Source organism: Phoenix dactylifera, unplaced genomic scaffold (genome assembly GCF_009389715.1).
Source record: "Phoenix dactylifera cultivar Barhee BC4 unplaced genomic scaffold, palm_55x_up_171113_PBpolish2nd_filt_p 000528F, whole genome shotgun sequence".
Taxonomy (NCBI): domain Eukaryota; kingdom Viridiplantae; phylum Streptophyta; class Magnoliopsida; order Arecales; family Arecaceae; genus Phoenix; species Phoenix dactylifera.
Genome location: NW_024067938.1, coordinates 29,320 through 48,680, shown reverse-complemented (window position 1 = coordinate 48,680; position 19,361 = coordinate 29,320). Strand labels below are relative to the sequence as shown.

General features: G+C 35.8%; 1 protein-coding gene across 2 annotated transcripts; it reads right to left on the bottom strand.

The window, feature by feature from the left end:
* LOC103702642 (ubiquinone biosynthesis monooxygenase COQ6, mitochondrial) lies at nucleotides 1-15,321 on the bottom strand. Of its 2 annotated transcripts, XM_008785151.4 has the most exons (11): nucleotides 15,200-15,321; nucleotides 14,807-14,841; nucleotides 14,596-14,716; nucleotides 13,531-13,630; nucleotides 11,695-11,838; nucleotides 9,282-9,340; nucleotides 7,704-7,771; nucleotides 7,570-7,621; nucleotides 2,995-3,210; nucleotides 2,201-2,803; nucleotides 1-407 (listed from the first exon to the last, which is right to left on the bottom strand). In XM_008785151.4, the coding sequence occupies exons 2-11, from the start codon at nucleotides 14,839-14,841 to the stop codon at nucleotides 192-194; spliced, it is 1,614 nt and encodes a 537-aa protein (XP_008783373.2). In that variant the 5' UTR covers nucleotides 15,200-15,321; the 3' UTR covers nucleotides 1-191. The 2 variants fall into 2 exon arrangements, with proteins under 2 accessions (XP_008783373.2, XP_026658642.2); XM_026802841.2 differs by lacking the exon at nucleotides 15,200-15,321 and having other exon boundaries at nucleotides 13,527-13,630; nucleotides 14,807-14,847.
* Nucleotides 15,322-19,361: the final 4,040 nt, after the last annotated feature.

Sequence of the window (19,361 nt, the reverse complement as noted above, 5' to 3'; positions counted from 1 at the left end):
TTCTCGTCAGCTCTACTGGTACTGGTACTTTTATATAGTGCCCAATATCAACTTCATTAGTTCCGACACAATTACAAGTTCCTTCGAAGTTTTGATGTTAAACAATTAGCAAAGAAAAATATTTTACTTAAACTTCAACATCCAGTTGGTAAGAATATCGATACAAGATTGAATCTTTTCTCCCCCTTCTTTCAAGAAAAAAGTGGCCACTTTTGCTCGCCCATAGCATATGACATTATATTCTTTTTGAGTGGTCCGATATATTGAGCACCATGGAATGCAGCAGCCCTCAAGAGATTGATGGGCCCGAGATCGACAGAATAAGCCTTCTGAAAACCGTCGAGTATTGCCATCATAGTGACATTAGCAGCCTTCCGTTCCTTCTCATATTGCTTCAGTAAGGAGAGCTGCGTAAAGATGGAGAGCAAATGCACTTGTTAAATCCATTACTAAAAGAACAAAAATAGAATGTCCCTGACGTATCTAAGTACACAAGACACAATAAAATCAGGTTTTACAGGGTGATAAATGGGAGTTTTGCAAGCTTAAGATGGAGGGTGGTATATCAGCTTTTTTACTAAAGTAGCAATTATGAGATAATCCTGTGTTAGACAAACCACTACCACATCTTTTACCTGTATTACTCATCACTTGCATGAACTCAGGGCAAATAATCTTCTGAAATTTGAAACTTTATAAGAATGGCAAGTATTATAATCCAATACTGCATTTGAACTTATAAAACATTAGGCGAGTTTTCATTTCTCCATGCTAGCAGAGTTCACAAAAAAGCATGTAGCTGACATTTGACACTGCTGACACCAGTCCCAAGCCTGGTTTAAAAGGTACAGATTTGATGTATTATTACAGTCAGTCATAAGAAGCATGTCGAACTGCAAAATTGATCCAAATACAGACCTGATGAACACTTGAGGAATCTCCTGTAACACTAGAGGTTGCCCTAAATAGGAATAATTGGTAAATAAGGATTCAGAAAGCCAACCACAAGTGGTTAAGACAAGGGCTTGATGGTTCTGGTTATGAAAACCAATTAATGCTAGAGTTTGCTAATCCAGTACCGCTACTAATTGACTGCATATCTAGGAGGTAGTGAGATTTAATCTAAATTGCTAGAGAATGAATTAACATGAAGCTATGAGTGTCGATACCTCTAATGCCAACTAGTCATATGATTCTCTGCATGACCATGTGGGGGCTATAAATGCATAGGTTTGTGCCTAGAACTCAGAAAGATGAAAATCTTATATGCGGAACAGATTTCATTCAGGAATAAGCATCATACCCTACATTATAAGATTTAACTTTAAACAAATCTATAGAAGACCAAATTCAGAGTCCACCATATGAAAGAAGCAAACTAGCGACAATGTATAATGGTCTAAAAGAATGACTATAATGAAAAAATAATATTACAGAATTTTTTATTTGCACAAGAGAGACAAAACTGCAACATAAACAGTCATTAAGCTTCCTTATGCAAAAGAATTACCAGTTCATGGCACAGGACCAAGTGTCCAGGTACCCCAAAGTTTTCAACACTTTAACCACCAAAACTATTGATGAAGGGACACTCCTGAGGAATACAATTTACGGTCGTAGGAAAAATAAATATCTTATTGTTGATGGAAAGTGAAACTTAACACTAATATTTTTAATTAAAGAAAATTTACATATGTTGTAACAACATTAAACAAAAAGGCAAAAATGGGTATGGCACACTAGAAGAGTGTGAGCAGTTTAAACTAATATTGGTAGTATAGTTCTGAAGTGTCACCAATTGTAGTAAGGCATTTTTTAATAGGACATCCAGAAAAAAAAAAAAAAAAAAAAAAACAAATGCCCACACTTCTTGCTAACTTAAACAGGATACTCCATTTTTGGAGTATCATGTAGTGTCCTGTCTTACCTTATAAGTGTAGGCATCGTAGAAGCCACTAAAATTGAAGTTTCAAGATAACATGCAATAAAATATACAATATAAATCTCATGAATGAACTTAATCTTGTAGTACTCCATTGCAGCAATTATATTAACAGAATTTAGTAGAAATAATTTCAAATGAAGGCCATATTACAGCATAGTACTGCAACATTTGATCTAGTCTATAATATCCTAGCCTAGAATAAGAATTAATTAAACTTCAAGTCAAAATTAAAATTACTAAAAATTGGGTTAATACCTGTCCGAGGTCAGTGCCCACTTTTAGACCTTCAGCAATAACCTTTGCTAAAGCAGATGCATCTCCAAACCCTAAATTGACACCCTGACCAGCTAAAGGATGGACTGTATGTGCTGCATCACCAATAAGCACCACTTGTTCTGATGCATAATCATGAGCATGCATTAGTGATAGAGGAAAAGCCATTCTTTCTGAGACCACATTTGTAACTTTGGGTGGCACCTCAAAGTATTCTGTTGTTGATGGAGTCCCATGACCAGTAACCCAAGAAAATCTCTCCATGTAACGATCAAGAATACTTGACTGGGGATAAGGGCCGTAACCATAATGCAGAGCATGGTTCACTGCCTTTACAAAATCATCCTCGCTCATTGATTTATGGTGCAAAGATTCCTCTGGACCCATTGTCCACACAATATTGCTAAACTTGTCACCTATAGGTAAGAGTGCAATTGGACCAGAAGGCAGAAATCTCTGCCACGCACAATGATTTTCCACAGTATGCTCAACTGTACATATAACTGCACTTTGTGAATAATTCCAGCAAGTAGTCTTCAATCCAGCTATCTCCCTAACGTGTGACTTGGCACCATCAGCTCCAACCTGTAATGAACCTAATAGATAAGATTGGCTCCATGGTTTCATTGAGAAAAGGAACAAACAAGAACTCCATTGCCACCCTAAAGGTACATTTCTATGTAACATTTGATTATCAGCCAAGAGTTTATTGTCAAAAGTTTAACATCTCCACAGACATTGACTGGAAAGGATCAATGACTGGAGTTAACAATTACCACCAATTTTGCGTGGAGGCTCTTTCCATTACTCAGGTCCAACTTCACCAAATGATCATGATGGATTTGTTCAGAAGTATCATCAGACAGAGTTGTTCCTGATGAAGTGCTCTTATTGCCTGCTTGATAAGTAGCTGTTCCAGCAGACGGATATTTTGACTGGAAACTCATAGATGTTAATCTGGCAGGGTAGACTGTCTTCTCGAAGTCTTTTTCCTGCTATGATATAATTTTGGAAGCCTTAAGAGAGGTGAATAGAATCAATAATAATCTGTACTTCTAACAGATAGGCAGTCATTTATCAGACAAGGTATCATTATTATTTATTGTCATCATTTACATGTTGTATGCTATTGAGATAAATTCCAGGAAACAATGATGCCAGTGAAAATGAATAAGCTTGCAAAAATGGACACCCATAGTTAATAGATGCAATATGTTTCATTTACTTTGAACCATTAACATATTTTAACAAAAAAACTGAAATTTTCTTTTTGCATGAAAGACTAGATTATTTTGAACTGTCAGCAAAGTTTTTATATTTCTGAACTCTCACATAAAGAAAGGGATCACATTTGTTTATCCACTTCCTGGTGGAATATCGAATTTGTGTTGTTCTATTGGACTACCGGACGTTTTCTGTTTTTCATAAGAACAACTAAAAATGTACTGATAATGATCGGAATATTTGGCTGGACAAAAAGTTTAAGTTCTTTATGTACTTAACAAATTTCCATTCCCAGATCACGTTAATTTCTTATGAATCTACTTGGCTCCTATATGTTAATAGAATTATGTTAGTTTATCTAATTAATAAAAAATTAATTAGTTGTAAAAAGAAACCTCCAAATTAAGAATCAGATTAAATTACATCCACCTGAAGGTAAGACTTTGTACATTATGACAAAATTAACAATCTGCAAGTACTCTTGTATACCGTACACCCTTTCTATGTGGTTGTTTAAATATGTTTCACTTTGCACAATTCCACATGACGCTATTTTCTGGATTTTTGGTTGTATTGTGGTGCCATGAAGAATCTCATAGAAGTCCCCCACCACCACCACTTTATTCCCCTTGGCTTTGCTCAAATATTGTGTAGGCTATTGATGACCCAAAGATTGATTTAAAGATTGATTTTGATGATCACAAAACCTTGAAGTATAAATACTAATGTGTGTGTTGCAAGAAGAAAGATAATTTGTATTGCAAGGAACATAGCAAGTTGGATAAATACAAGAAGGCCTCAAAAGCTCTCAAGAAGAGTTGGAAGAAAGCTACACTTCATTGGCCCAAGTTTCAAGTTCAAAGAGTTCAAATTGGAGGAGCAAATTCAAAGAAAGATTCAAAAGAATAGTCCTCGAGTCGACTCCTGGAAGTTCAGAGTCGACTCTGGCACTCTGGAGTTTCAAGGAACAGTGCTCGAGTCGACTCCGGGACTCTGCGAGTCGACTCCAACTGAGAGCAGACAAAAAGACAGAGAGTTGATTTTCAGCACTACAGTGCTCGAGTCGACTCCAACTTCAGCGCTACAGTGCGGAGTCGACTCCCAGCTACAGTGCCGACAGACTACTATTCACAAGTAACTCCTGTTTCAGCCGAGTCGACTCCTACTTCAGCCGAGTCGACTCCAGCACGCTGGGAGGCATAACGGATAGTTTTTTCTTGATTCCAACGGCTCTATTTTTGTCTCTAACGGCTAGATTTTTGTTTCCACTCCCTCTAAAGCTATAAAATCAAGAGGAGAGCTAGGAAAGAAAGGATGGAAGTGGGAGAGAACATTTAGGGAAGAGATTTCAAAAAGATTACAAGAAAAATCTCCCAAAAGCACAAAAGGGCCATTCAAAGTAAAAGAGAGAGAAGAAAAGCATCCAAGTGAATCCCAAAGCTTCCTCTTCAACTGTGTGCTGCCTCAGTGATCTTCTACCTCGTGCTAAATCAGAAGAGGGTCAAGTAAAGAAGAAGCCGAGTTTCTTCATCTACAAATTTGTTTGAAGGCTTCTTCTCTTTACTCTACTTGTTTACATTGCTATATTTGCTTGTTTAAGAAGCTTGTATTTGTTTTAAATTCTTGTTCTAATATCTTGTAACTTGATTCAATCAAGGGATTGAATCAAGAGGTTAAGGTTTGTTGGTGAGCCAAAGAAAAAACCAACGTTGTAAGCAAGGTTCGCAGAACCGATTGTACCGGCGTACCGGTGAGCACCGGCACCGGTACGGTTCCGGTTCGGTACCGGCTTGGAACCGGTACCGAACCGGAGCCGCGCGCGCGGACGCGCGCGCGGAAATTAAAAAAAAAACAACAAAACGCGTCTGCACGCGTCTGGGACGCGCGCGGACGCTTCAAATGCCACAGAGTGGCATTTAATGCCACTCTGTGGCATTTAATGCCCCCACGCGGGCTGCCAGCCAGCCCGTGTGGGCACGGTGCCCCGCGCGGGGAACCGCGCTCGGGCGCGATTCCCTGCTGGGAATCGCGCGCGGGCGCGTTTCCTATGCGGGGAAACGCGCGCGGGCGCGCGCTCCGCTCGCGCGCGTTTCCCAATTTAAAAAAAAATGCGTCCGCGCACGTCCGCGGACGCGCGCGGACGCGTCAAATGCCACGGAGTGGCATTTAATGCCACTCTGTGGCATTTAATGCCCCCACGCGGGCTGGCAGCCCGCGTGGGCCCGGTGCCCCGCAGGGAATCGCGCGCGGGCGCGCGTTCTCCGCTCGCGCATCCGCGCGCGTTTTTCAAAAAAAAAAAAAACAAATGCCACAGAGTGGCTTTAAATGCCACTCTGTGGCATTAAGAGGCCCACGCGGGCTCCAGCTGCGTGGGCGCGCTGCCCCGCGCGCGGGCGCTCTTCCCCGCGCACCCCCGCGCGGGGAAAGTGTGGCTTGGACCGGTGCGAACCGGGCCGGTTCGCACCGGTACCGGCTTGTACCGGCGCGAACCGGCCCGGCCCGGTACAAGCCGGTACCGGTGCGAACCGGGCCGGTTCGCACCGGTCCAGGTACAGAACCAATCGATTCCGACCCAGTTTGGGTCGGAACCGTTTTATACCCCTGTACCGGACCGGTGCCCGACTGGCACCGGTCCGGTACGGGCTGAACCGACCGGTACAGGTCGGTTCAGCAGACCTTGGTTGTAAGGTTGTGGTTGGTGAGCCTTTGGGAAAACCAACTGGGTTGATTGTGAACCCGGAAAACAATCGTTGTAAGCTTGTGGTTGGTGAGCCTTTGGAAAAACCAACTGGGTTGGATTGTGAGCCCGTGAAAACAATCGGTTGGTTCTAGTCGGTGAGCCTGTGAAAACCGACCGAGTTCGTTGTGATCTCGCAAAACAACAAGTTGGGTTGTGAGTTTGTAAAACAACCGACTGTAATCTGAGGGATTATAGTGAAATTCCCAAGAGGTCTTGGGGAGTGGATGTAGGTGCTGGGGTGCACCGAACCACTATACATCTTTGTGTTTGTGATGCCTTATCTCTTGTATTTCATGCCTTACATTCATGCTTGATTGTGTAATATCTCTAGCTTTGTTTTCTATAGAGTTACAAGTGATTGTTTAGAATTTGCTTAGCTTCCACTCCATTCTTACCATACACATAGATTAAAATTGATCATACAACTATAAGTTAATTTTAAATCAATTGCACCCTAAAGCCATAGTATAGTTGCTCTAGCTTAATTTTCCACTGCTTTACTTGTAATTGCCTAGAGCTTAAGTAAATAACATCTTATCATTCCGCTGCATTCTATTCAAAGTAAAAATTAGGGAACATAATTTTTAGAAAACCCAATTCACCCCCCCCCCCCCTCTTGGGTTGTCACCTTGGGCAACAGCTATGATTTAATGAATCATCTAGCAATCACTTTTCCGAACTTGCTCAACAATTTTCTTATCTTTTAGAACACCAGAAAAACATGACATTCTCATTTGTCCATGTTTTGAAGCCTACTGACTTTCCAAAGCCATCACTAGCATAGCTTATTTGGCTTGGTGCCTTGTTAGCACATACTTTTCTCTCCTCACCAACACCCCTTTACAGCAACCAACCATAGTGTCATACCTTGTGCCAAAGATCACATGTTCCATGAGTAGACCATGCATATTAAGATAGATTCTCATTTCCCCCTTCACAACCATGCTAAAATGTTATCGGTGCCTAATCCCAAATTCTTTCATTAGCTAATTAGAAAGCCCTATGACCAAATGCTTCTCCTGATAGGCAACTCTCTAGTTATCATCCATAGAGAGAACAAGGATGAAAGGTTTACATGTATATATGGAATATATTTTCTATTTGTTACATGAACCATATTGAGGCAAGTAGACTATGATGGTGACTAAAATTATATTGGACAATCACAAAAGGGAATGGAACATTTTCGCAAATTAGCTCCTTAATGACCATCAGAAAAAAAAATGCCTGTTAGTTTTAATGTAAAGGACCAGCAGAAAGCAGCTACAGAAAGGAAGCAGAAGTCATTTGTAGCTCATTAAATGCGACATTAAAAACAACAATCCAGCACAGATTTAAATAAATAGGTTATATTATCGCACAAAAATATATTTGATGGAATGATTACCTGTAAGCACAACAAAAGAGAATTGCAGAGCACTTTGTTCTCCACCACGCATCTAAATCACAGAAAGTCTTAAAAATTATCAGTCAGAACAGCTTCAATGATAATTATTGAAATCTACAGATATGTCAACATACCCAAGACATTCTTTGCCCACATCTCTGGCATTATACCTTGTGTAGCCCAACCCTGTGTAATCCCATACCTATAAAAAGTGTGTCTAAGCACATGGTTAAACTTACAGAATATCAAGTACCAATGAGTTATGTCAGCGGGCTAGCATCTTAAATAACATCCAAATTTAGATACCTTATGAGGAAAAGATTAATCAAGACAATGTCAATATACCATGTGAATTCTACACACCATGTCAGTTTTTCTTTTTAAGCCATCACCTTACTGTTTGGTATTGTAGTCGAGAGAGCATATAAAACGAAACAAAAATGAGCCAAAAAAATCCTTATAGTAGGGTAAGAACTAAGAACTATTTCAACAGGAAAGGCTTTAATCTTTTACTTCAATAATTATGGTTGGATATGAGGCATTTTCAGTTCATGGTGATATTCATTTGCAATAGCAATAATGCACCTCACAACAAGGTAAAGATGAGACACCTACAAATCAAGATGTTGCTTCACAGTCATGCACTATGCATAAACACAATCACCTGATAATAATGGAAAACATGATACTTCAAAATTTTATGATTCTAATAAGCATTCTAAGTACAAAATGTAGGTTGATGAATGATGATTGATATAAACAAATATACAATATATGGTGTAAATACTATTGTGACATTCGTTTTTAGATAGGCACTATAAATTGAATACAAATTACACAGAAAAAAAAGCCCAAACAAAGATTTTTCAACAACTGGGTTGGTGCGTGTTTAACACAAGCTATTTCTAAAAAGGCACCCCATCACCATGCAAGTATCTAGTAATTATTTAAACACAGCCTAAACCGACAATCTCATAGATATTTACCAGAAAAATAAGAAAGAAATAGCTATACCTTGAAATGGTTTTAATCAATTCAATAACATTGACACTTCAAAAGTTAATTTCATGAAACATAACACAAACACACTTCATTGGTAAAAGAGGACTTAGAACCCAAACATGGTACTGAAGAGCTTATAAATGATTCAAGTAAAAAATTCAGAAAGAAAACAATATTTGTATGTATCGTTGTTAACCATCCCAGCATGAGTGTTATAAATCATTTGTAGATTTTAATGCGTTTGATAAGCCATATAATCATTGCTGGCAAATACAATTTGTATAAATCATACTTCTAGAACATCATAATGTTACTCCCAAAATCCAAGTGCCTATTTTGAATTCCCAAAATCATTGTTTCTGATGCTCTAATAAAAGTGTAGCTTTAGCACAAAAAAATAGAAAAAAGAATTGGCTAGCATAAATCTTCTCAATTTTATTAATAAGTAACATATCACACTATATGACAAACTTCTCAGTTACCAAAAGTTGAATTAAAATTATTTGATCGTCATTTTACTGTTTCACTTTTCTAGAATACTCTCATATAGATAAATTCACATATCAAATCAGAAGTGATACTTCATGGTATCCACATCAACTTAGCCCTGCCCAGGAAAGTTGTACTCGACAATATAACAATATTTCTACTGAATAAATTAGTTCAACCATGGTAAACGACACTGAAGAAAGTACGAAAGGAACAAGCACCTGCATTTGATCAAAAAAAGCATGTCTTTGTTGCTTAACATACTCCCAAGCACCAATCTCTACAAAATAAATGACAATGTTAGAAAACATTCAATTAAATGCGTTATAGTACTTTCATCGAAGAAGGGTTGTTGTATTAAGCAAACGCTATGCAGATATAAGAATATGGTACTAATCTATTAAAGAGGGGAGATAATTTATCAATAGTAAATGCTACAGCAAATATAAAAGTTGGAAACAAGGTGCTTAAAATCCACAATAATAACTTTCGCAATGCAAAATACAGACAAAAAAATGAATTCAGTTGCCATTATAAGCCTTAGAAAACTAAGTCTCGTCATACAATCATGTTCACTCATCCATTAACCTAAATGATAGATTGGCACATAAAAGAACTCATGAATAGAATAGATAAGTCCAAACAAGCCACAAAAGTTCACTAGTAGATTTGTCAAACTTTTCAATAAAGCCTTGCCTGGAACACATCAGGAAGACAAGAACTCTACTGCAGCAAATATGAAAACAAGTGTAATACAACAGACAATATGTAGGAAGAAAAGAATATAGAAGAAGTGAAAGTACCTAAAGGAAGATATTTTGAAGACAAGGAAATTGGACTGAACGAGAACCAGCATTTCTCAACTCAATCAAGCAAGCAGGCAGTTTTGAAAGCAAAAACTAGGCAACCTCGAGTTATTATGACCATTGATTAGCTAATCACTAGGTCACAAGCAAAATCCGTTTGCTGAAAACAATTCTCACTTCCAAACTGAGTGTTTCGATGTTCATGCACTTGCTGAAGAGGAAGTGCTAGTGATTAATGGTCTTATGTATCATAAATTAGCTAACCTGGACCTTGACTACATGTTATAAAATTGATACTTGCAAGTCCAAAAGATGCAGTGACTGACTATGACTAACAGGGGCTTTTTTTGTTCATCCAGCTATTGTGGTCAGTCTGATTCTTTATATAAAGAGAAGCTGACTCATGGCATGCTGCTGCAACCATGCCCATGCTGTTCTTCTCTCTCGTTCTCTCCCTTCTTCACCTTATCTTTCCTCACATATACATATGGACCTTCACATCTATTCTCTTTTCTTTTCCTTCTCTCATTGCTGGTGCCCTTTGAGGAATCATATTAATTTGGTTACTGCAGGACAGCCATAAAATGGATTTATTATTCATGATAGATTTTTAAAGCCTCTATAGCTTTGAGGGTTGTTTACTATCAACTTTCAACCTTAAACCTCTGACTAACATGATCAATTTCAGAAATTTAAATGGAACACAGAAACAATAGACAACAAAATTGTTTTTTAGCTGATACTCTATTCAATTAATGATTTGTCATACAGCTTCTTTGAGACATACAGAAATTAACAAGCTTTCCCCACTCAGTTGGGGTTCAACATTATGGATCTGATTATACAAAATGTTTTTTATCCAAAGTAAACACCCTTATCACCGCCTATCATCAGAGTCATTTTTGGTATTCCAACCTGTGATTTATCCTTCAACATGCTTTTGTACCGAGACCTTAAGCAGGGTCACGTTTGGCCTATGCAACAGAACCACACCATCTACTGATTTTCAGCCACTGCTCTCCTGAAATCTGTAATTAATTCTATCATTTCTAAAGTTATGATACATCCACCATATAATATCAGTTTCATTGAAAACTAATTTCAGTTTCAAAAGAGCTATCTGTCAGACCCATAGCTCAAGATAAAAGCAAGAGACCTTCGAATGAGGAAAAAAACAGTTCAGGATGGATGGCTTATAACAATGCATGAAAAGATAATTAGTAATGAAAGAAAATAAAAATAAAGCTGAACTTTCGAGCAGCTTGCATCTAGAGAAAAAGAATCCTTAAAGCACACACTCATGTTAAAGGAAAAAAGCAGGAGTACAAGGTGCAAATTAACATGATGCGAATTTACCAACCAACCAGTCCAAGGTCCAAACTGGCTAGGAGCATAGCTTTCATATTTCTCAAAAAAAAAAGAGGCAAGTTTCTCATGAGGTCAGAACATGGATAGATATTTCTGTAGATACTAATAAAGTCTAAAACTAATAGCAAAAAATAAAATCAATAAAATAATATGAAAAACATAATATATGACAAGAAAATTTTGGAATGTGAATCTCCATACAATAAGAGACCTATTATCACAGTAACTGGATTTATTGTGCTGTTGTAAAGATGTGATTAACATTACTTAAGAAAATAAACATAATTCTTCCTCAAAGACCATCTTACAAACCAAATCCGTGACAAATACATCAAGTCATCTAACTGCATATTGCATCAATCAAAATTTCAAACAAAATCATATATGACTAACAAATTTAACACATAATACAACATTACATGATAGAGTGTAAATTGTAAAAAGTCAGGGATATCAATACCTTCAAAAAAGGATATGGTTGCAGGAGTAACTGTACTGACCCTTGAATCAGGTATATCATCTTTCTTGAGCCAAGTTCTCAATCCTAGGGCAGGATTGCTATCAATAATCGCGACACTTAAATGTTTTGTCAATGGGATACTTGCTGTGAGATGCAAAGAAAGATATGATAGTTTAAACATTAATGATATAAAATGAAAAACTTTGGATAAGAAATCATAAAGTTTTTCCAATGCTTGAGAATGTGGAAGCTCAGATAACCACATTCATCTAGTGGTAAACATCAAAGAAATTAGAAACAGTGATCAGATCTAAACTATCCAAATAAATAAAAAAATGGGAATTATCATGATTTGTGGATTATTTGAGCGGCAATGAAATATATCCCGTCTTATGAATGTCAAGATGCTCTTTCAAGTCATTACAACTTTTGCTAACCTGCTCCATTGTGAATCCTGAGAGTTGAGATAAATGGCCATTGTGATGGGTCATTCGAAGTTTTGATAAAGATAGAGCTCACCTACCTTCTTTACATTGAAATCGATGTGCTGCAAATAACCAACTATCCAAGGTGACCCAGTGCTGGACACTTCAAACTTTTTGAGAAACCAAATAAGAGAATCTCCATATAATACAAATATTTCTCAAATAATTCTACAGATATATCACAATACATCAACTATTAGATTTAATTGACTTACACGTTGATATAACAGTGTGACTTATTATCAGAAAACTAGCATATTATAGCATATTAAATGAGTGAAAAAATAGAAAGAATGCATGATCTTCACTGAAAGTGCATGGGATGTTAACCTGATATGGTTTAAGATTTGAAATAGTTGAGAGCTAAAGTGCACATAACTTGCATTAAAATCTGTCTCTGTAAGGCACTTCATATATGTCAAATGTTGACACTTTCAGTTGACATCAATATAATCCATTCTTAAGGTGCAATGATATAATTTTTCATGAAATTTGGGCCTATCTTGCAGGGTAAAATACTTCAGTCTTCCTCCATTGAGTGTAGCATGGACAAATGGCGGCATCACATTTCCTTATTGGGCAAAAACCAGAGAAGTGCATCTAATACTGCAGGTGGTTTCCTCAACATATGGATTGATTTAAATTAATGACAACACCTAAAAATATCAAAATAGGGAATGAATAATTTTGAAGCTAAATATATCGCAATCAATTAAGTCATAAACACAATTATTGCTTTGTATACGATAATAAAAATTGGTTATAATTGCTGAAGAAAAGGTTCAGTGGGAGATAATTGTTAAATGCTATCGGCTTGGGCTTTCTTTTTTTGCATTATCGCCAACAATGAGACATCTCAACCATTATCTAAGCACTTTGGGCATATGAATTTTTGATGTGTGAATAGGTTACCTTCCAGGTGTCATAAGTTACACCTGTATTCTTCTCCTCACATCTGTTAGAGCACTCTGTTAGTTACTTAACTTTAGTAATATGACTGTGTTCCTTGTCTCATATTCGCAAATATAAATCAAAAAATATTTTTTTAGATGGCAAACAAATTTCAAATATCAAATCATGGCATATTTCTGTGATAAGTAATCACATTGATCTCCAACTTCTGAAGCATGTGGAAAAAGAATACCAGACATGAATTAGAATGAGTTTCACCATTTTTTTTTTAATGCAGATAGCAGGTATCAAAATTTTGATGCAACCATTGACACTTTCAATAAATAGCATGCATTAAATTAAAGGTGATCCCATATGTTGGAACACTGACAATATCAATAGGTTGAATCCAGTAGTTAAAAGAAAAAAAACCACCATGTATAGTAACAGTAATACCTACATAATGCACATGCAAGGGCCAAGCCCACCATGCCTCCACCAACAATGGCGATGTCATGTTGGCCAGACTTAGTTGTCACTTCAACCTTCTCTTCACAGTCCTATATAGTCACAAAATTAGTTCTGGACGACCTTCAACTTATATAAATGAATATATGATAAATATCTAAGGAAATAGGGGGGACGGGAGAGAGGAGGGGGGGAGGGAGGGAGAGAGAGATCCTGCATCATAAGGCTAGCTTTCACAGTGATATTGTATACTGTATTTAAAGCATGCTAGAATAAATAAGATACTTCTGATAAAAATATTGCAGTAAGTTTAAAAGTGAAAAACAAAGTTCATTAAAAATTGATGGAAGCATCATGAAGATGCAGCTAGCAGCTCTATAACCTTAACCACAAGGCACCATGACATCTCTTACAGGTCTATTACCGATTAAACTACTTCACATCCATCCTATGTTATACTGGTTCATCCTCTGGCAGATAAAGCATCTTCAATTTATCCTCTCTGACTCAATAATATATTCGTGTAGTCATTTCTTATTTGTCAGCACCTTACATATGTAATTTTTGTAAGAGTCATGGAATCCAAATTTCTTGCAACTGTATCTCTACTGAATTGTATCATATATTCGCTTGAACCATTTCTTGACAAGAATTACTGACATCCAACTATCTAATCCATGCTCTCCTTCAATTTACATTGCTACCACCAAAAATACATAGTGGCAAAGCATGGACATCAGATCAGGTAAAAAATATTTTTTTTTAAAAAAAATTCCTTTTCCCAATTTCCAATAAAAGTTTCAATTTAACCCCAGAATCAGAAAAGCTGCAAATAAACAACAGCATAAACCAAGCACCATCTTAAACCATCCTAAATCATGTGCTCAACAATCCCCACATAACCAAAACATAATCTATTGGCATCTAATATGACCTGGCAAGTCGAAGCATATTTAGATCATAGCACTTATTGTATTTGATGATCGGAAGAGAACGGGAGAAAGATAAATACAGAAAATATTACTAGTGGCACAAGGCAACTGCTGAGGTTTCTTACTTGAGGTTTTTCCACCCTCTGATTAGAATGAGCTCCTCCTCCAGCAACAGCATTGCAAAAATTCCTTCTTGGTATGACATGTAAGGTATATACGATGGGCACCAGTTTCCTTGCAATGCCCCTGATGAGTTCAAACCAAACCATGAGATCAAGAAGCACAATTTCTACCCTAAAAGCTAAATAACTAAACAGAATCGAACAAAAATGGCACCTTTTTACAAGTAACGTGGATAAAGCAGCCATCATCTGCGTCAAACCAAAGGGCAGTGCGTAAATTAGTTCAAATATCAATTTTTGGCCCAAAAAAAGTCACCAGATAGATTATCTTCCATGTTTTCCGATTGTTCACGGTTTCTTGGTGAATTTAAATGTGGAAGAAATGTCTCTTAACAAAAGTAGATGATTTGTACCAAAAATTGGTGTCTCATAACCTAAAAGAGTAAGTTTGTAAAAAAAAAAAATTATTTTTTCGCCGACAAAAATCCCAAAATGAACAATTCTTCCGTGATTTCGATAAGAAAAAGTTGAGCGAAGGTCCTATTTTTCTCGACGATTGGAGAGAGAAGAGAGAAGGTAAGAAATGGCGAGAATCGAGAGCACTTACCGCCGGGTTGGTGGCTGGATCGCGCTCTGGACCGTAGGATAAAGAGAAATGTGTTATTGGATTTTTGGATCTTAAATTCAACGCAAATAGCGGTGGCAATGGGTCGGGACAGACAAAATACGGATCGAATGGAATACTGAATAAATTAAAAATTTATCAATCAAACTACGATTTATTTATTAAATAGATCAAAAATTTAAATTTCAATTTAACAATTTTATTAAGTAATCTGATCCTATCTATTATGGATTAAATACATCATTTTACAAAAACGAATCTAGACTCTCAGGTCAATACTCAAATACATCATTTTGTTGCACTTGTCTTCATTAATCCTTATTCTTATGAATATACTTTTAGTAGTAAATTTATTAATTCTAATAAAATAATTGTTTGTAGTTCTTATAATTACCAAACTCCCACTTCCTTGGAAAATAATATGACAAGTGATAGATTGATCGATCTAAAAAAAAATACTAACTACATCATGAGAAATAATTCAAATATAGATTAGTTAATAAACTTTTATTCATTTCATATCCTAGCTGAAAGTGACCTAAAAGCAACCTAATTAGTCATGTCTAGAGATTAGATTAGATTCAAAATTGACCAAAGTTAGATTTGATCAAGTCTGGCAATTTATGTACCATTTAATTCCATGCAACTTTCGAGCACCAGCCTTTAGGCTTTAGCCTAGTTGTCTCTTTTTACTCATTATATTATTAGCTTTCTTAGAAACATTTAGAATTTTAATTTATGTCTATGTTTGGTGTTATACTAATGGTTCATAATAATTTTTGTCTACTTATTATTTTTATAATAAATTATTTAACTCTACTTGGATAAAGGACTAAACATAGTCTTTCAATAATACATGCACACCACCAAGTGTGGACTCCCTCATAGCCAGCTTTAGGATGCATATTTAGATGAGTCTAAACAAGTTAGTTACTCTTAAATTAGTAATTATAGATTGACCCAAAGTTCAGTTCGTAAGTTGTATGAGATGTGGTGAGTGAATTTTAGCACATGTAACTTTTGTTAGCCATATTAATATATCATTTTTGTCTACTTTGACATATTTGCAATTTCATTTATTATTATAAATATTAGTTTTACTCTATGTTTGCAACATTCTACAACATTAATATTGCTATACAATTTATATCAACTTGTACATTGGGGCACTTAATTCTGTGCAACTATATAAATTTTATATTGTTGCTCTACTTACAAAAAGAGATCAATTGGGTTGTACACTTGGACTTGATCTATAATTGATTCAATATTCACCCAATCCATAGTTGAAACTTAAATCTATTGGTAGAGATATTTTTACTATTGCATTGGTAAACATAAGCCAACTCTAATAACAACTAGGTTATAGTTAAAGTGAAATGATTTGCAAATAAAGTGTCAGTACTTTTTCTTTTAACTCTATTAGGTGCTTTGGATTTTTTTTCTATGTAAATTATACTATCAACATGAAATCAGCACATGCATAATACTGTACGACTTTTTAATACCATCAACTATGACTATGTGTATCGCTTTTCTCTTTTATTGCATGTGCTTCAATATTTCTGATTTCATGATATATTGAGGTAGGGGTAGGATTGAATGAGAAAGGATAGAGAATCTATCTACATGCATACATATGTACATATATATATATATATATAAAAGAGAGAAAGGGAGTGACTTGGCTACACTTGAGTGGATCTCTACTCATTCAGTCAGCTTAAAATTGAATAATGAAAATCCTACATCAATGATTCGAGTCATTGTATGTGATCACTATGTTGTAAACTACTTAATACACAAAAAATCATAAGACTTTGGAGACTTTTACTCTATACATAAAGTAATCAATATATATATATATATATTATTTCATATTATTTTAACTATCTTTTTTCTTGATCACTTGATGCAATGCTAATCTCCAAATGAGATGAGTTTTGATAGATAAGTCAATGGATTATATCCAATGGCTCGAATTATCAATTTGGGCTTCTCATTGTTCGATCTAAATTGATCTGAGTAGAGATCGACTTAATGGATTCCCAAGAGATCCAGCGTGGGGCTTAGCGCATCTTAAGAAAGTTCTTCTTAATCTCTTTTTTTTTCTTTATCTTCCATGGCACAGATTTTTATTTCTGTATAATTCATATAGCTTTGTCCTAAATTAGCCTAACTTTTTTTTTCCCCTTTAGACACTCTAGGGGAAAGCGAGGTGTTTGAATACCTCCCGTTCCTCACAAAAGTCGATGGATTAGTATTTTTGGTATTCTTGCAAGTACTCTTTCTTTAATTTTTAGTTTAGATTTTAGTTTCCGCAGCCATATAATCTAACTTTTTTTAAATTTTTTTCTTCTAGGAACCTTTTGATTGAGTATATCCTTGTCCCAAATAGGTAGAATCCATAGAAAATCATCTCCTATGCAATCATCATGTGTCTTATAATTAGCTAAAGCATCAACCGGCGATTATGAAGACCTCTTATAGTTGTGGAATCTAGTAGGTAGACTGAACACCATGTTGAGCAGCAACCCTCTATCGAAGAGTGGGTAGGTGCAAAATATCCTACATGTACAAGATAGTTTGTCGTCAGAATTAGTTTTCTAATGAAATTTATTTGGACAAATGGAGGTTATCTAGAAGGGCAATTATCCTAAAATAACTTTTCATGTAAAAGATAAATAACAACCAACAACAAGCAACTAAGAGGAGTTACTAGTGTTAATATCTTCCTCTTACATAATAAATACAAGAAATATATTTTATCTCAGCTATCTCAACCATATAACTATGGCTTTTGAATTATAATTACGCTCTAAAGAGAAGGTTTGACTTGCTTTAGAGTTTTCTTAGTATTTCTTGTTATTATGTGAATAATGATGAGTATTATTTTTTTCGATTTAGACCATGATGGTTTTTATGTGAGTAATGATTGTTGATGTGCAATAATAATCACATAAAGTATTGGACAGAGAGCTAGTGGGGGAACCACCTCATGGCATCTTTAATGTTATGCAACAAATTTAGTATCAAGTTTAAAAGGGTTACCTTTTTTAAGGTATAGAAAAGAACTCTCAACCAACTTTATTGACCTTGGGGAAAAAATTTGTTGATTGATATTGCATATTGAGATGGCTTTGATCATTATGCTTCTTTGGGGTTGATTTGATTCTCTGGGTTTGTTGGTCAGTATGGTCGTTTTGATTCTTTTATTTTTGTTGATCTTTTGAGATTGCTCATTTTAATATCCAACTACTTACTTATGATATGTAATAAAAGTTAAGAATCAACTTATATAATAGAGTCAATCTACTAAGGTATTGAGCAGCGGCCTAGCATCAGACCTCAAAATAGTAAGTTTTTTTTTCTTATGGAGGAAAAGTTTTATCTTCGAAGATTTTATATAAATTTCATATATGAAACCGAGATAATTACATTTCAGAAAATTCTAGCAATATAGGAGATTGTTTCTTGAAGCTCATTTATTCCTATCTTGATCAAATGCATTATATCATGGCTCTTGAAGATCTTTGGTTCACATCTTGATTGATCACACTCGATTCGGAATTGGGACCTGCTCGATTCTCCATGAATTTCATAAGTGAAATCGAGATAGTTTTATTTTAGAAAATATTGACAAGATAGGAGATTGTTTCATAGAGCTCATTTATTCCTATCCCGATCAAATGCGCTATATCATGGTTCTTGAAGATCTTTGGTTTCCATCTTGATTCAAAATTGGGACCTGCTCCAAGCCTCTCTTAGGAAATTTCGACACTTTGTTCTATTTCCTTTCTACCAAAAATCTTATATTCTCTAGCTTGTTTCCTTTCCATTAGAAATTTTCCATTCCTCTTTCTCTGCACTGCCTTATTTTCTTCTGTTAGGAACTCTCTGTTTTCTATTTTCATACTCGTTTGTATTTTAACTCTTCCACTTGGGAGCACCAGAACAATAGACTAAGATGCAAATCAGCTGCTCATCGTTCCCATTTGGCATCCACCAAGATGTGAAAACGTTCAAATTTTATGTTGTTGCTACATCTCATGTAGAAACTTCTACCCGGCAGTTTTAATAACAATTATATTTTTTTATTCTTTTGGAGAAAAAATATAATTTATTTTTTTTGGTAAATTAAAAG

What these genes read in the sequence shown, in the direction of transcription:
- LOC103702642 (XM_008785151.4), bottom strand. Translation starts at nt 14,841, where the DNA reads ATGATGGCTGCTTTATCCACGTTACTTGTAAAAAG. An exon ending in CTTTTTTTGATCAAATGCAG is followed by an intron (nt 7,772 to 9,281) that starts GTGCTTGTTCCT and finishes CACTTTTTATAG; the next exon opens with GTATGGGATTACACAGGGTT. An exon ending in GCCTCCACGCAAAATTGGTG is followed by an intron (nt 2,804 to 2,994) that starts GTAATTGTTAAC and finishes GGTTCATTACAG; the next exon opens with GTTGGAGCTGATGGTGCCAA.